This window comes from Rhinichthys klamathensis, unplaced genomic scaffold (assembly GCF_029890125.1).
Source record: "Rhinichthys klamathensis goyatoka isolate OS25496 unplaced genomic scaffold, OSU_Roscu_1.1 h1tg000174l_1, whole genome shotgun sequence".
Classification (NCBI taxonomy): domain Eukaryota; kingdom Metazoa; phylum Chordata; class Actinopteri; order Cypriniformes; family Leuciscidae; genus Rhinichthys; species Rhinichthys klamathensis.
Genome location: NW_026606704.1, coordinates 17,501 through 36,066, shown reverse-complemented (window position 1 = coordinate 36,066; position 18,566 = coordinate 17,501). Strand labels below are relative to the sequence as shown.

Sequence of the window (18,566 nt, the reverse complement as noted above, 5' to 3'; positions counted from 1 at the left end):
ACAGGGAAATGTATGATTATTGTAAAAAGCAGAAGTCGCATTTGGCACTGCTCGGGCAGCAATGAGGTCCTTTGAGTGTAACATGGCAAACGCCGCCACATGTTCGTGGTAAACATCTTTGTTGAAGTGCGTTTTTAAAACCTCGTTTGACGATGGAGTCTGTAAGTGACACGACAGCGGAGGTGACTTCTACTGTTATGGACTGCGATGGAAACACAGACGCGTTTCAGAAAGTGAAGTCGAAGAAGAGTCATAAACGCAAGCGAGCCTCGTCTGAAGTGAACATGCAGGAGGAGGATTCAGTGGCGGCCAAGAGACCGCAGTTCCCGGCCTTATCTGGAGACCAGCTCAAGGTATGGACCGTGTCCAGCACTGTAAACACCGTCTTCTTGATTCCACGATGTATCTATATTTGACCAGTGAACGAACGAATCTTTTGAGTCGGATCTTTTTAGTGATCGAACGGGTTCCGAACGATTGAATCGGTCTAAGCGGTTCTCGACCCAATAACTGATTCATTTTGCCCACTCTCCTCACATTCCTATAGAACACATTCAAAGTCACAATTATGAGATAAAAGGGCAAAATTATGACTTTCTGATATATGTCTAAATTTATTAATTAATGCCACAATTTCAGCTGTCATAATTTCCAAACCAGTAAGACTTTCATTAATTTTCGGAACACAAATGAAGATCTATTTGTTAATGTAATCCGAGCCAGTTCTGTACACTCAATTGATCGCCTCAAAAAGTTAATTCATGTATCTATGTATCTTTTTTAAAGGGATAGTTTTGTAAATCATAATTAAGACAGAAATTGTGACTCATATATTTATGAGCTGAAAAGTCGAAATTATGATATTCATAATTAAAGGGATAACTTAGTTCACCCAAAAATGACACTTCTGTCATAATTTACTCGCCCTCATGTCGTTCCAAACACAAATGAAGATATTTTAATGAAATCTGAGAGCTTTCTGACAGCTCCACAATTACATCTTTGACGCTTCAATAAGTTCATAAAGATGTCGTAAAACTAATCCATATGAATTGAATGGTTTAGTCCACATTTTCTGAATAGATTTGATCACTTTATATGATGAACAGGTTAAATTCAGGCTTTTACTCGCATATAAACATTGATCAGCGGACATAAACAAAGAGAACAGACCTTACTGAACTTTTTGTAGCATCAAACCGGTAGTTGCGTTGACTGTCAATGGAGGGACAACAATCTCTCAGATTTCCTCAAAAAGATCCTAATTTGTGTTTTGAAGATGAATAAAGGTCAAACAGGTTTGGAACGACATGAGAATAAAACATTTTTTGGGTGAACTAAAACTTTAAATTTGACTGTGTCTCTGTCATAATTTTATGAGACTTTTCATCTCATAAATATGACAGTTTAGACTGACTTGGTTCTGATTTATTATGTGTAAGAAATGTGGTTCGGTCTGCTTCTCAATCTGAAGCGCGTTGTGTGTTTCAGGGAGGTGTGGATGAGATGCGTAAAGTGTCTGTTCCCGCTCACCGATACACACCTCTCAAAGAGAACTGGATGAAGATATACACACCCATCGTGGAGAACCTGCTGCTTCAAGTGCGGTTCAATCTCAGGACAAGACACGTCGAGATCAAAGTGAGTGATGACCATTAGCATTAGCTATCAGTTATGTTTTAACTGAGAATCGGCACCTTAATGGTTTAGTTCACTTTAAAATGAAAATTAAGTCATTATTTGCTCACCCTGGTGTTGTCGCCCTTCTATCTTCTTTGGACCACAAAATGAGAATAATAATAAAAAAAATGTACGTTTAGTTTTTTTTTTTTGCTTAATTGGAATGGTACGAAACTTGTAAGGTTTTGGCACTTGCTGTGTGAACACAAATAATAATAATGCGCATGATTGGAACAGGTTAATGTCCTGAAATAGTGTCACTTGTGCTCCTCGCGGCCATAAATGAGCGCATTGGAAATGAATGGGAGACGAATTTCTTGTTTGTTTATGGATTTGATTTTCTTGCCGTTTTGGATGTGTTTTTGAAAATTGAAAATAGTATTTTTGTGCTTTTTACATAAAAAAGTTACTGAATTTTATGTTTATTGTTAAGTTGACTTAACTTTTTTCCCTTCAGCAATAATCTAGCAAGTGTCGTCTTTGAAAAGAGATCAAACTTCAGTCTGGGCTTTAAAGCATTCCAGATTTACCTCACTTTAAGTTGGAAATTTTATTTTCTATGTTCAAAAAGTAAATAAATGGATTATAAATACAGCGTAAATATATCTTAGTACCATAAAATCCCCTAAAAATACAAAATATTTCATAAAAAACATAATTGAACTAAAATATAGTACAATCATTTCATTGAAACAAAAAAATCTGTAATTTTTGTCCGACACGCAAAAAGCATCAGAGGGTTAAAAAAAGCTGCAGAAGCATCTCCGGATGGTCCGATGTTACACGCGTCGTCAATTCACTGTGTGCAGGACGTTTTTTTTTAAATTATTCTCGTTTTGTGGTGCGCAAAAGAAAGAAGGGCGACAACACCAGGGTGAGTAAATTATGACTTGTTTTTCATTTTAGGCCGAGCTATCCCTAAAAACCGAAGAATGCTTGGAAAATAAACACATTTGCTGTCAGATCCGCAGTAAAACACCCAGTGCTCTTGTTTTCCAGACGTGTAAAGAAACTCAAGACATCAGTTCTCTGACCAGAGCTGCAGACTTCGTCAAGGCGTTCGTCCTGGGCTTTCAGGTGGAGGTGAGCGAGCGCTCCGGGACTCGTTCATTAGGGCAGTGCAACGCTTAATCACATCCAACACAAACGTTTGTGTTTACATAGTGAATGTGTGTACTGTGCAGGGGCGAAAATTTCATCACAATGTTGGGGGGGACAATAAACATAACAATTCTCAAGAGCAATTTTTGAAGGGGACACCAATAATACAGGCAAAATTGTACTTGCAAGGATACGTGTACACCGAGGAAAGCCTTACTACTATTATTAGTGTAGCATGGAGACCGTTCCATTATCCTTCTTCTCAAAGTTTCTTTCTGGTTTAATGAAAAAGCTGACTAAATTGACCAAAATTTTTTTTTCAAAACCAGAATTTTTTTGTAAATAAGTTGTTTTGTTTAAACAACTTATTTACAAAAAATGTATGGTTTTGAAGAATTTTTTGCCGGGTTTTCGCCTGGAAGGCTCTATAGAAATCTGGCACCCTATTGATCGAAGTTAAACTGAGAGAGCGTGCGTTTGACCTTTTGTGAGGTAAAAGGGGCGGAGGCAGTGGACCAAAGCACTGTGAGGCAAGGGAGGGGGGACTCAAAATGTTTAAAACGTTTTTTTTGTTGTTGCCCCGTTTGCATTCGTATTATTTTATTTCTTAAACAATTATTTTAAGAATATATCATTATTTTATTTACAACACACATATTTTAATGATATTTTAGGGGGGTCAACCCTCAGATAGGGGGGGTCCTGACCCCTCCGACCCCCCCGCGATTTCCGCCTATGGTACTGTGTATCATTATTTTGTATATATAAATACACACATATCACATGCATGTATATATTTAAGAAATATTTGTATGTATATACTGTATATATATTTATTCATCATTTATATTATATATAAATAACACATGGTTCTTACATATATATATATATATATATATATATAATAATTATACACAGTACACACATGTATTTTGTAAACACAAACTTTTATTTTGGATCGTGATTAATCGTTGCCCAGCACTAATTTTAATAATAAAAAACGTTAACATTTATGCCAATATGTTTCCAGATGACCCAGTCATTGGATATGGATATTAAGACAGAGATTTGTTTAATAACTCTGAGATGCACAATGGTGGTTCAGTTCAAACTGTCTCTTTAATGAATAAATTATCACCGATTTGTTTGTCATCACTCAAAATGTTACAGGTGTTTCTGTGGCTTTTTTTGATATATAAAAGTTTTAAAAGCTTTATTTCTTACTTTAAATATTTTGAACTAACTTGCCAGCAGTGGTTAGGTTTAGATGATGATTCCTTTGTTTGGTAAAACACACCCGGTTTAGGACATTTCAGTGCGATTACTCTTCTGCGTAACCCTAACTACACTTCTGCATTTATTTGGTTAAAAATACTGTAAAAACAGTAATATTGTGAATGTTGCAGTTTAAAACGGTTGTTTTCTATGTGAATATATTGTACGATGTAATTTATTCCTGTGATCAACTTTACTTTTACAGCAACTTTAGATAAATTTAATGGTTTTGCTAAATAAGTGTTTTTTTGTATCTGATTGACAACAAACTTGTCAAAAAAGCTGAAAAGTGTTTTAAATCTAGTTAATTGAGGTGTCACTCAGTCCGTGCTGTCAGTAGTTTATGCTGTTATTAGTAAAAGGTGTTATTCCCGGCCGTGCAGGGATGATATAACATGATATTGTGTGTAACTCCGCAGGACGCGCTCGCTCTGATCAGACTAGATGAGCTGTTTTTGGAAACGTTTGATGTCACAGATGGTGAGTCATCAGCCGGAGCTGTTTTATAAGCGTGATGTGGTTCTCTCGCTGAACTGTGTGTGTTTCTGCAGTTAAACCTCTGAAAGGAGATCATTTATCCAGAGCCATCGGCAGGATAGCAGGGAAAGGAGGAAAAACCAAGTTTACCATCGAGAACGTGACGAAAACCCGGATTGTGCTCGCAGACACGTGAGTGCACAGGAGTGTGACACTACTGGGGTGTTTTAATCTCTCTCGGTCAATTTCATGGATTTTAACAGGAATTCTAGAATGTCTTAGTGTTTGTTTTGGGCTGGGGATTTATATATATTCTTTTGTATATGTAATTTATTTCAATTAATTAAAAATGTTTATAATATATATATTTATAAATTAATTAATTGAAACAAAATATATATATATAAAAATATATATATACTCAATATACATATATATTTAGTATAGTTGATTTTTTTTTTTCTTTACAGGAAGGTTCATATATTGGGATCTTTCCAGAATATTAAAATGGCACGGACAGCGATATGCAACCTTATTCTCGGTGAGTGAAAATGTAACGCTTAAAGTGCCTCTATTGTGCCATTTTAAAGGTCCCTAATGTCTCCTACAACAGGTTTAAACGCATCTAAGGTCAAAAACACTTTATTTAACTCATAATCTCCACTGCAGCGTCAGCTCTTTCTCTCAGTGTCTGAAACGCTCCGATAAAGATTCAGTCTCTCTAAGCCCCGCCTCTCTGAGAGCTGCTCTGCTGTGATTGGTCAGAAAGCAAACGCTCATTATCATATGTGAATCTCAGCTCTTGATCACAGTGATACGAACAGTAACGATGGCGAGGGTTTCACCGTATCAATCTCATCAAAGTGGATTTGCTTTGTGAGCAGAAAACAGCGTCTTCTCGACACGAACAACACGAACCCAACTCTCCCAGTCTCAGATACACTACAGTGATTGAGGGCGGAGCTAAGAGACGCTGATCAGCCTATCAACACCACAGGCTGGCATTATGCAAATTAGTTACAAACCTACACAGGTTCATCTGGAAGTGAGACTGAATTACTGACGACTCGCTTCAGTTCAGAATCACTTCTTTGTTTTAAGAGAATAACTCCATTTTTCTGCACTTATCTTTGAAACTTTTTTAGACAATGTCAAATACAGGGTTTGAAATTTACTCCTGCTAAATGTGGGTAATAATCAACCATGGCGAGTAACGCTGTCAAATCATGAGCCGGTTTGGCGTTACTTATTATATATAATCCAAACCTGTGCAGATTTAGCGCACATACTCATGAGTCATCATGATATATTAAATACAGCGTATTGCGCAGAATCTGCTCATTTCTGGCTTACTTGAACACACACATTTATTTCAGTAATTCAACTTAAAAGGTGAAACTAATATATTATATAGACTCATTCAGTGGTGGACAGTAACGAAGTAAATGTAATTCGTTACTGTACTTAAGTAGCTTTTTTGCGTATCTGTACTTTACTCAAGTATTTAAATTTTGGGAGACTTTTACTTTAACTCCACTACATTTCAAAGTCAAATATCTTACTTTTTACTCTACTACATTTTCAAAATCAGTCGTTCCTTTTTATTTATGAGTGGATAAAAACGTAACTGGTCGAACGAGCCACCAATCACAGTACAGCGTGCGCTTTTGTTTTGAACTTGCCTTGGCGGTATCTACTAAGCGCGAACCAGAGCCGTTAAATGAGAGTTGCGAACATAGATGGTTGTGACAGTGATCTCGCCGCCGCGCGGTCACGTTATTCGTGTAGCTCTCAATAGTTCCGAACAAATCTCGTTGATGATTTTAAGCGGGACAGAGAGCAGCAGCTATTATTGCAGCAATTATCGGTAAGTATTGACGCATAATGTACATTGCTTACGTTGCCACTAAAATTACTTGCATGTAATAGCTTTTTTTTCTGGGGAGTAACGTTAGCCTAGCAGAAACACTGCATTAATACGTTTTTGTGTTTAATTTCGGAGGGAAATTGGCTCCCATAACATAGAATATATATATGTATATGTGTGTGTGCGCGCACTCATGTGTGTGAATATGTGGGTGTGTGTGTGTATATATATATATATATATATATATATATTTATATTTAATGGCGTTGTGCAGGTTTATGTGAATGTATCATAACATTAAGATGTTAATAATAATGACCACAGGTGCTGGAGAAAAATATATACAGTAAATACTGTAAATGTTTTATACCTTATGGGAACAATCCCCTTCCCTCCAAAATTAAACACACAAAAAATTTATTAAATTCAAATATATATACATACAGTATATATATCTATCAGACTTACTAATGTCATTTTATTAATAGATTGGTGTGCCAAGAGTGACATTAGTCTTCACTTAGACTGAGTTAAGCAAGAGTCTTGTGACAAATTATAATAGGACATTATAGCCATAAAAAAATCAAAGTACTTGGATACTTAAGTACATTTGAAGGCAAATACTTTTGTACTTTTACTCAAGTGAATGTTTAAAGGCAGCACTTCTACTTTTACTTGAGTAGTATTTTACCTTGAGTATCTTTACTTTTACTCAAGTACATGGTATGTGTACTTCGTCCACCACTGGACTCATTACATGCAAAGTGAGATATTTCAAGCCTTTGTTATAATTTTGATGATTATGGCTTACAGCTTATGAAAACCTTTTCACAATATTCTCATTTTGAATTTGGGGTTTTCATAATCTGTATGTGATGTAGTTGATCTGGGTCATTTATCTTTTTTTTAGTTTTGGCTAGTAGAAGTTCTGAATCGGCGGTAACTTAAAAATTGTGTAGCCAAATTGGCCGGTGGGTGAACAAGTCCATTTCAAACCCTGGCCATATTGTAGATCATATAAAATAAGCATCATGGGAGCACTTTAATTTCTGCATCTAAAAAAACAGGAAATAATTCTGATGCCATTTAACCTTTACAGGGAGTCCACCATCGAAGGTGTACAGCAACATCCGTGCCGTGGCGAGTCGCTCAGCGGAGAGGTTTTAAAACCCTTTCTCACATCATGAACTGATCCAGAAACACTGCAGATATATCTATATATCTCTCACAATATCCCCGAAGCAGACGATGAACGATCTCGAACACCAATGGACCGACTCCTCATCAATGCATCATCACTGATCCTTAAGAGAATAAACACATCATGAATGAAAACGCGTGTGGATCCATTCAGTAGTCAAGTTTTAAATGTTTATTGTTTCATATAGTATCATCAAGTAGTCCATATATCCCACAGAAGTTAATTTGATGCAGCATGCAGAATAGACATCCCATAACTGACGTGTGTACTGTGCCTTTATGTGTACGAGATACCCATTTCATTCAGCAAAAGTTGCAGGAAAATTATTTTCTTAAAGCATAAAGATGTGTATTTACAAGACAAAGGGCAAATGATGAGCCGAACATGACCGGATGAAAAGTTTGTGTCTAATTTGGCAACATCTGTAATGTGTTCGTGGTTCTTCTGACATCGAGAGAACTTTCACAGCTGACGTGTAAACGGCTGGAACAGGTTAAACTGAAAAACATGCAGAAAGGACCTGGATAACACAGCAGAAGTGAGCATTACTGTCAGAGATTGGTTGATATGTCGAGATCCGAGTAAACCAGAGATGAGTTTGGTGAAGCTGCTCCCGTCATGCATGTAAACATTCAGAGTCAATTCATGTATAACTTTAAGCCACAGTCTTGTTGGAAATATACTTGACTACACCAATCGTAAGATGCTTTAAAGCTCATGTACTGTGTAATACACACGTTTACCGAAGCACGAGGGTATTCCTGCTGCATTTACATGCGAGTTTACAAAAGATGGACATGAAAATCATCCGTGTGTTTATAGATTATCAGATACACCGCAGTCCCAGAAAGAGTTGGACACTTCAGCCACATTATATGAAATATCAACGCAAGCGTCATTGCAAGAGAGCCTGTTTTTATTCAAGCAAAACCGACGAGCAAATGTAGGTTTGTTAGATTCAATGTGCTAGCTTTGGTTAGCAGAACTATATCCGATTATTGGTGACACTTTACAATAAGGTTCATTAGATAATGTATTAACCAACATGAGCTAACAATGAGCAATACGTTCGTTATTTTATTTAATAAAAATACAGCTGTTCACAGTTAACTAATACAACTTTTGATTTTAATAATGTATTAGTAAATATTGAAATTAACATTAACAAAGATAATAAGTGCAGTTCATTCTTAGTACTTATTGTAAAGTGTTACCAGAATTTTCATCTATTAATCGCTTTTTTATTGCCCATGTGTGAACAGCTTGTAACGAAACCTAAAAAAGCGAGACCTTCCCTGACTTCCAACGAAAGCCTGTAGATTTGTATGCGAGGACTGTCGTTTTAGCCGGAGAAATCAAAAGGATGTGACGTTTACACGCGTTCAATGACATTAGATGAATGCCAAAAGAGCTTCTGTACTGTAATGTCAATGTCAAATAGACTTTATAATCCAAATATCATGAGGTCATGTGTGGACATGATGCCGGCGAGTCTCAGAGCTGCTGTAAACACTTCCACATCTCTAGGATCAGATGCTTTCTGAACTGATGCTTTCTATTTGCGTCATTTTAACTGTGTTTGATTTGTTATTGAGAGGAAAAACCAGCACATATTTATATATTAATCTACTTCAGGGTGTTCATTAGCGGTTTATCGTTGCAAAGGTATTTACTACAACGTTTTACTTCTAAGCAAAAGACCTTTGAATCATGTTCAGTCTCGTTAGCCATGCGTTTCTGGCTGCAGTTCACTCAACGGCCACCGGTGTCGCTAAAAACAAGGTTTCTGAGTTTGCCTATTTAATGTGACGTCGCAGAAAACTGAAGCTAATGCTGAGGAAAGATCTTGCAGATGAATCTTGCTTTGACATTGAGTTTTCTATTGCTGTGACATTCATTGTTATTGTGAATCTAGCGTCCAAATACTACTTGTGACCACCGTATGCTGGGATTCTCATGTGGACAGACGTCGTTACACTTTCACATGAACCAAATCGTATTTTGTTTCTGTTGGACTGTCTCAACGAATCAGACATGATGAAGATGCACTTTCCAACAATATAAACATTTATACATAAACATTATATCACGATTAATACAAAAACAGGTATTAAACATGGTTAGATGCTAAAATCCAAAATGCTAGAATGATAGAAATAGATTATATCACAAAGCGTAACAGGAAAAAAAGCAAACATTGCATCTTTACGTCATGCAATGGAACAAGCTTGTTTGTTCTGCTTGGCACGTCATACCCTACATATACTTATTTATATTATACTTAATTTAAAAAAAAAAAAAAAAAGATGAAACAAAATAAATATTAAAAAAGAAGCATTTCAACAAAACAAAAAACCCCTAAATAAATATGGACAAGCCAATGCTCTTTCCCCTTTACCTGACATGCTCTTTCAGTGTCCATGAGCCCATAAAGTGCTACAGCAGGTTATTGAGCAGATCGGAGGTCAATAACACTCACACGTTGGCTTGACAAGGCTTCTATTTGACAAAAGTGGCTTAAATACTTCCATTGAAATACACAGAGAGCATTTGCTGGATATCTTGAGCAGATCGTCAGAGATGAGAGGAAAGCGGGTCTGGTGGAGAGAGACGGACTCGCTCACACATCCACGACCATCTTCTTGTGTATATCGAGACCTCCCACGACCTGCAGCGGGACACCGGGTCATTCGTGAGGAGATGGACACCATTCTAAACACTTATTCAGAACGACTATACCTTCTGCTGAAATATCATATTTTTATTAGGGATGCGCCGATATGAAAATTTTTGGTCCATAACCGATAATTCTTTATATTTGAAAGCCGATAACCGATATATCGGCAGATAAATCTAACATCCAACGTTTTTTTTTTAATAATTATAACAAAAACAATTAAAAGACAAGTCCCACACACAATTATAATGATGTTCTCATTAAAACTTTATGACACATGTTGCACTAAACGGTAACACTTTACTTGAAGGGGTGTGCATAAGACTAACATGACACCTTCATAAGCATGACACATGTTATGAATATGAAGGAAGTTTTATGCATGTTTGTGACAACTGTCATTAACCGTCATTTGCTCAATTATGACATTTTTAATGCAAATATGACATTGTTTGAGATGTGTTTGTTATGACACCTTGACATAAACCAATACATCATAACCTGTCAGTGTCTTTGTCATGACAACTTGACATTACTTGACAACACAACCTGTCAAAAACATGACATAGCAGATTAATTATCAAACTTAAGAAACCACTGAGCTTTATGGGTTAACATTACATTAAACTGTCAGGTGGTTGGTGTTGACATTGGCTGTCATGAAGCCATTATAACTGTTTAATGACAAATTCAATGTGTACCACTGTAGTTGAGGTCACGAAAAATATTCATGACACAGTTATAATGGCCTCATGACAGCCAATGTCAAAACCAACCACATGACAGTTTAACTTAATTTAATGTCAAGTTGTCATGACAAAGACACTGACAGGTTATGATGTTATGGTTTATGTCAAGCTGTCATAACAAAGACATCTTAAACAATGTCATATTTGCATTCAAAATGTCATTATTAAGCAAAAGACACTTAATGACAGTTGTCATAAACATGCATAAACCCTCCTTCATATTCATGACATATGTCATGTCATGGTTATGAAGGTGTCATGTCAGTCTTATGTACACCCCTTCAAGTAAAGTGTTACCCACTAAACATTATTTTCCTTCATAGTGTGATTCCAATCGTATTTCAAGCAATTAAAATCCATCATGATGAACAGTTCGCCTCTGAAGTGTCTCAGCTGAAGGAAATAATACATCGGCTTTAATATATCGGCCAAATTTTCTTATCAGGCCGATAACGATAGCATTAAAAATGAACATATATCGGCCGATACCGATATGGCGACCGATATATCATGCATCCCTAATTTTTATACTTATTTTATAGAAAATTTAGAGCCTCGTGCACTTTAATCATTCGTAGGTGCGTCGGATAAAAGTTCAACATCAACTCAAAAACATTTGTGTCCCACAGTATGATCAGCTGACCTTCCTCAGGCTTATGAAACATGCAAGTATCAGCCAATTTTGGGGCCGTTTTATGCGTTTTGGCCGCTCGTTTACACGACAACATGCAAACTTTGGAAAACGGGATTCAAAGTGCACGTTTCTTTGAAGACTATACTATTATTGTCTTTGTGAAAACTACAAAACGTGATTTCCTGAAAACAGTGACGTTTTTACAATGTAACATCGCCATCCACTGGCCTGACAGCAGAATACAGGGATGTTAGTCAGTTTTGCGGATCTGTGTTAAACGGGGACGTTGTTGTCTGTAGCAGATTCATTATCAAACTTAAGAAACCACTTAGCTTTATGGGTTAACGTTACATTAAACTGTCATGTGGTTGGTTTTGACATTGGCTGTCATAAGGCCATTATAACTGTGTCATGAATATTTTTCGTGACCTCAACTACAGTGGTACAAATTGAATTTGTCATTAAAATGTTATAATGGCCTCATGACAGCCAATGTCAAAACCAACCACCTGACAGTTTAATGTAATGTTAACCCATAAAGCTAAGTGCTTTCTTAAGTTAGATAATTAATCTGCTATGTCATGTTTATGACATATTTATGACTTAGTAATGTCAAGTTGTCATTACCAAGACACTGACAGGTTATGATGTATTGGTTTATGTCAAGGTGTCATTACAAAGACATCTCAAACAATGTCATATTTGCATTAAAAATGTCATAATTGAGTGAATGACACTTAATGACAGTTGTCATAAACATGCATAAACCCTCCTTCATACTCATGACGTGTGTCATGTCAGTCTTATGCACACCGCTTCAAGTAAAGTGTTACCGGAAAAAGTTTTCAGTTTTTAGTACATCGTTGTCATATAAATGCCCTTAAAAACAACAAATTTAAGAGTATTTACATTAATAATGACAAAGGCCACATAACATTCAAAATGAGAAACTGAAAGAAACATTGTTAATAAAATTTCATAATGATGCAAGTTTGAGTATTATGGAAGCTCATTTTCACCACAGAATAAAAAAAGGGTAATTGGGAATTTTATACATAACGTTTGGACCAAAAATATGTATGTTGTGGCCATGAATTACTTCATCTATGATTTACTAATACGTTTTACGTTACTTGTGGCCACATTGTCATAACTAATTCCATTGTTTTAGTTACATCAAAATGAGCGAACAAATTAGTTCAACATGGCCATGATTTACTAAAATGAGAGAATGAAAAATATACATATATATATATATATTTTTTTGTCCAAGTCATGTTGGAGCTCCGTAGAAATAAACTTGCAATTGTGAGTTATAAAGTCCAAAACTACGAGATATAAACTATTATTTCTCGCAATTCCGAGACTTTTTTTTACATGCAAATCTATTTTGAGTTTATACTTAAAAGTTCAAATAAAATATTAAAAAGATATATACAGGTGAAACTCGAAAAATTAGAATATCGTGCAAAAGTTCAGTAATTCAACTTAAAAGGTGAAACTAATATATTATATATACTCATTACATGCAAAGTGAGATATTTCAAGTTATAATTGTGATGATTATTGGTTACAGATATGATAACCTTTTCACAATATTCTAATTTTGAATTTGGGATTTTCATAAGCTGTAAACCATAATCATCACAATTATAACAAATAAAGGCTTGAAATATCTCACTTTGCATGTAATGAGTCTATATAATATATTAGTTTCACCTTTTAAGTTGAATTACTGAACTTTTGCAGGATATTCAAATTTTTCGAGTTTCACCTGTACAAACACATTGTTCAAAATACATAAGTTGTAATGGTTTAAGATGAGGTTTCCTCACAGCGCAGAACTCCTCGAAGGATATCCTCCCGTCCCCGTCCTTGTCTGCGTTGATGATGGTCTTGTCCACGATCTGCTGCAGCTGCGTGTCCTTCAGGTTGTTGCCCACCATCATCTTCAACACCTGGAACAGCTCCCCGTTGGAGATGTAGCCGTCCTTGTCCATGTCGTAGATCCTGAAAGCGACTGAAAGAAACGGCACGGGTCAGTGATTGCTCGACGTGACGATGTACAGAAGACATGTGAAGTGCTTTCATACTCACAGCGAAGCTTCATTTCCTTATCCCCCTTCACACTGAACTGAGAGACGCCCTCGATGAACTCTAGAGAACGAACAACACCAGTGAGTATTAATCCTGTAACGCTTGTTATTGCTGGAATGTTATGGTGATAATAAAGAACGCACGTTTTATTAAAAGCGACTGATGAGCTCTGGGCTGATGATAAAGAGATCATTTGATACAAATTAAGAATGTAGAGCTGCACGATTAATTAACAGATCGTGATCTCGGTTCAAACACACACACACGATCTTATTCCTAAACGACAGAGATTCGGCTCTCTATTAAACCTTTGATAAGTCGATCACAGGAACATTCAGATGTGTGTCTTTGTCATGAATAGATATGAAACCGTCTTTTCAACATCACAGTATCATTATTATTACAATATCTTACAATCATTCGTATTATCACAGAAGTACTTGGATAAAAGTTTATACTTCGGATATAAACACTATTTTTATCACTTTAGACATCAGAGTAAATCACCTTTTGAAAGTAACTTGACGCTTCAAATAAAGATTGTATCAGTTACATCGTTACACCAGTAGGTGGCGACGGGTGACTGTTGAAAATCTATTTCTCATTGAATCATTCATTCAAGAGATTCGTTCAAAATCACTGATTCATCCAGTAATAAAACAAGTGAAGTCTTTATGAGTGAGTCATTGAATCATTCACTCAAGAGATTCGTTCAAACACACTGATAATGCATCAGAGTTCGCCTACTCATAATATTATACGTGTTTTTGTGTGTGTAGCAGAAGAGTAGACAGCAGAGGACAAAGCTTTAGGACAGTCAATGTTTTTTAGATGGACTGCAGCAACTAACATTTTGTCAGAATCTAGTAAATGAAATGCTATTTTGTTTAGTTGTCTGTTCAGAATCGTGATCTATATTCGAAACCAAACAATTCAATTCATCCAGAATCGTGCAGCTCTAGATCAGCATGTGAATAGCATGTGATAGAATGTGAATGTTCTTGGCAAAGGACACAAAGGGCTTCTTTTCAACCTGTGATGCAACAGGTCTGAGCTACTTTAAGCTCATTTGTTGAAGTATTTCACAGTTTGAGGACATACACACATTTCTGCATGCAATATTCTCAGAAAAAAAGACACATTTTTAGATTCAAAATGCAATGCATTCAAATCATAACATGGCATCATGCGTTAATTTGACTAAACTTGTTATATTTCAGCGCAAAATAAAAAATTATAAATGCCACAAAAAAAAATAAGGCCTATTATTTATGGATAATTATGGACAGAATAATTATCGCGCAATTATTCTGACTTTATATCTCGCAATTATTCTGACTTTATATCACGCAATTATTCTGACTTTATATCTCACAATTATTCTGACTTTATATCACGCAATTATTCTGACTTTATATCTCGCAATTATTCTGACTTTATATCTCGCAATTATTCTCACTTTATATCTCACAATTATTCTGACTTTATATCTCTCAATTCTGACTTTATATCTCGCAATACTGACTTTATATCTCGCAATACTGACTTTATATCTCGCAATTCTCCTCACTTTATATCTCGCAATTATTCTCACTTTATATCTCACAATACTGACTTTATATCTCGCAATTCTCCTCACTTTAAATCTCGCAATTATTCTCACTTTATATCTCGCAATACTGACTTTATATCTCGCAATTCTCCTCACTTTATATCTCGCAATTATTCTCACTTTATATCTCGCAATACTGACTTTATATCTCGCAATTCTCCTCACTTTATATCACGCAATTATTCTGACTTTATATCTCGCAATTATTCTGACTTTATATCTCGCAATTCTGACTTTATATCATGCAATTATTCTGACTTTATATCACGCAATTATTCTGACTTTATATCTCGCAATTCTGACTTTATATCTCTCAATTCTGACTTTATATCTCGCAATACTGACTTTATATCTCGCAATTCTCCTCACTTTATATCTCGCAATTATTCTCACTTTATATCTCGCAATACTGACTTTATATTATGAAACTCTCCTCACTTTATATCTCGCAATTCTCCTCACTTTATATCTCGCAATTATTCTGACTTTATATCACGCAATTATTCTGACTTTATATCTCGCAATTCTCCTCACTTTATATCTCGCAATTATTCTCACTTTATATCTCGCAATTATTCTCACTTTATATCTCGCAATTATTCTCACTTTATATCTCGCAATTATTCTCACTTTATATCTCGCAATTATTCTGACTTTATATCTCGCAATTCTGACTTTATATCACGCAATTATTCTCACTTTATATCTCGCAATTATTCTCACTTTATATCTCGCAAATATTCTCACTTTATATCTCGCAATTATTCTGACTTTATATCTCGCAATTATTCTGACTTTATATTACGCAATTATTCTGGCTTTATATCTCGCAATTATTCTGACTTTAAATCACGCAATTATTCTGACTTTATATCTCGCAATTATTCTGACTTTATATCACGCAATTATTCTGACTTTATATTTCGCAATTATTCTGACTTTATATCACGCAATTATTCTGACTTTATATCTCGCAATTATTCTGACTTTATATCTCGCAATTATTCTGACTTTATATCTCGCAATTATTCTGACTTTATATCACGCAATTATTCTGACTTTATATCTCGTAATTATTCTGACTTTATATCTCGCAATTATTCTGACTTTATATCTCGCAATTATTCTGACTTTATATCTCGCAATTCTGACTTTATATCACGCAATTATTCTGACTTTATATCTCGCAATTATTCTGACTTTATATCTCGCAATTCTGACTTTATATCACGCAATTATTCTGACTTTATATCACGCAATTATTCTGACTTTATATCTCGCAATTCTGACTTTATATCTCTCAATTCTGACTTTATATCTCGCAATACTGACTTTATATCTCGCAATTATTCTGACTTTACATCTCGCAATTATTCTGACTTTATATCTCGCAATTATTCTGACTTTATATCTCGCAATTATTCTGACTTTATATCACGCAATTATTCTGACTTTATATCTCGCAATTATTCTGACTTTATATCACGCAATTATTCTGACTTTATATCTCGTAATTATTCTGACTTTATATCTCGCAATTATTCTGACTTTATATCTCGCAATTATTCTCACTTTATATCTCGCAATTATTCTGACTTTATATCTCGCAATTATTCTCACTTTATATCTCGCAATTATTCTCACTTTATATCTCGCAATTCTGACTTTATATCACGCAATTATTCTGACTTTATATCACGCAATTATTCTGACTTTATATCTCGCAATTCTGACTTTATATCTCTCAATTCTGACTTTATATCTCGCAATACTGACTTTATATCTCGCAATTCTCCTCACTTTATATCTCGCAATTATTCTCACTTTATATCTCGCAATACTGACTTTATATTATGAAACTCTCCTCACTTTATATCTCGCAATTCTCCTCACTTTATATCTCGCAATTATTCTGACTTTATATCACGCAATTATTCTGACTTTATATCTCGCAATTCTCCTCACTTTATATCTCGCAATTATTCTCACTTTATATCTCGCAATTATTCTCACTTTATATCTCGCAATTATTCTCACTTTATATCTCGCAATTATTCTCACTTTATATCTCGCAATTATTCTGACTTTATATCTCGCAATTCTGACTTTATATCACGCAATTATTCTCACTTTATATCTCGCAATTATTCTCACTTTATATCTCGCAAATATTCTCACTTTATATCTCGCAATTATTCTGACTTTATATCTCGCAATTATTCTGACTTTATATTACGCAATTATTCTGGCTTTATATCTCGCAATTATTCTGACTTTAAATCACGCAATTATTCTGACTTTATATCTCGCAATTATTCTGACTTTATATCACGCAATTATTCTGACTTTATATTTCGCAATTATTCTGACTTTATATCACGCAATTATTCTGACTTTATATCTCGCAATTATTCTGACTTTATATCTCGCAATTATTCTGACTTTATATCTCGCAATTATTCTGACTTTATATCACGCAATTATTCTGACTTTATATCTCGTAATTATTCTGACTTTATATCTCGCAATTATTCTGACTTTATATCTCGCAATTATTCTGACTTTATATCTCGCAATTCTGACTTTATATCACGCAATTATTCTGACTTTATATCTCGCAATTATTCTGACTTTATATCTCGCAATTCTGACTTTATATCACGCAATTATTCTGACTTTATATCACGCAATTATTCTGACTTTATATCTCGCAATTCTGACTTTATATCTCTCAATTCTGACTTTATATCTCGCAATACTGACTTTATATCTCGCAATTATTCTGACTTCATATCTCGCAATTATTCTGACTTTATATCTCGCAATTATTCTGACTTTATATCTCGCAATTATTCTGACTTTATATCACGCAATTATTCTGACTTTATATCACGCAATTATTCTGACTTTATATCTCGCAATTATTCTGACTTTATATCTCGCAATTATTCTCACTTTATATCTCGCAATTCTGACTTTATATCTCTCAATTCTGACTTTATATCTCGCAATACTGACTTTATATCTCGCAATTATTCTGACTTTATATCTCGCAATTATTCTGACTTTATATCACGCAATTATTCTGACTTTATATCTCGTAATTATTCTGACTTTATATCTCGCAATTATTCTGACTTTATATCACGCAATTATTCTGACTTTATATCTCGCAATTCTGACTTTATATCTCTCA

General features: G+C 34.9%; 2 protein-coding genes across 2 annotated transcripts in view; one reads left to right on the top strand and one right to left on the bottom strand.

Annotated features, from left to right (window-relative positions):
• The first annotated feature begins 54 nt into the window (after positions 1–54).
• Positions 55–7,861, top strand: pno1 (partner of NOB1 homolog). Its single transcript, XM_056260148.1, has 7 exons — positions 55–353; positions 1,492–1,641; positions 2,680–2,763; positions 4,476–4,536; positions 4,608–4,725; positions 5,004–5,074; positions 7,500–7,861. The coding sequence occupies exons 1-7, from the start codon at positions 153–155 to the stop codon at positions 7,565–7,567; spliced, it is 753 nt and encodes a 250-aa protein (XP_056116123.1). The 5' UTR covers positions 55–152; the 3' UTR covers positions 7,568–7,861.
• A 1,786-nt stretch (positions 7,862–9,647) lies between these two features.
• The window catches only part of LOC130092317 (calcineurin subunit B type 1-like), a 20,139-nt gene continuing 11,220 nt past the window's right edge, over positions 9,648–18,566 (bottom strand). The window contains exons 3-5 of the mRNA XM_056260146.1: positions 13,759–13,818; positions 13,497–13,681; positions 9,648–10,269 (exon numbers count right to left, since the gene is read on the bottom strand). Coding sequence (XP_056116121.1) covers positions 10,222–10,269; positions 13,497–13,681; positions 13,759–13,818 — 293 coding nt within the window. The 3' untranslated portion in view covers positions 9,648–10,221. The remainder of the gene's footprint in view (positions 10,270–13,496; positions 13,682–13,758; positions 13,819–18,566) is intronic.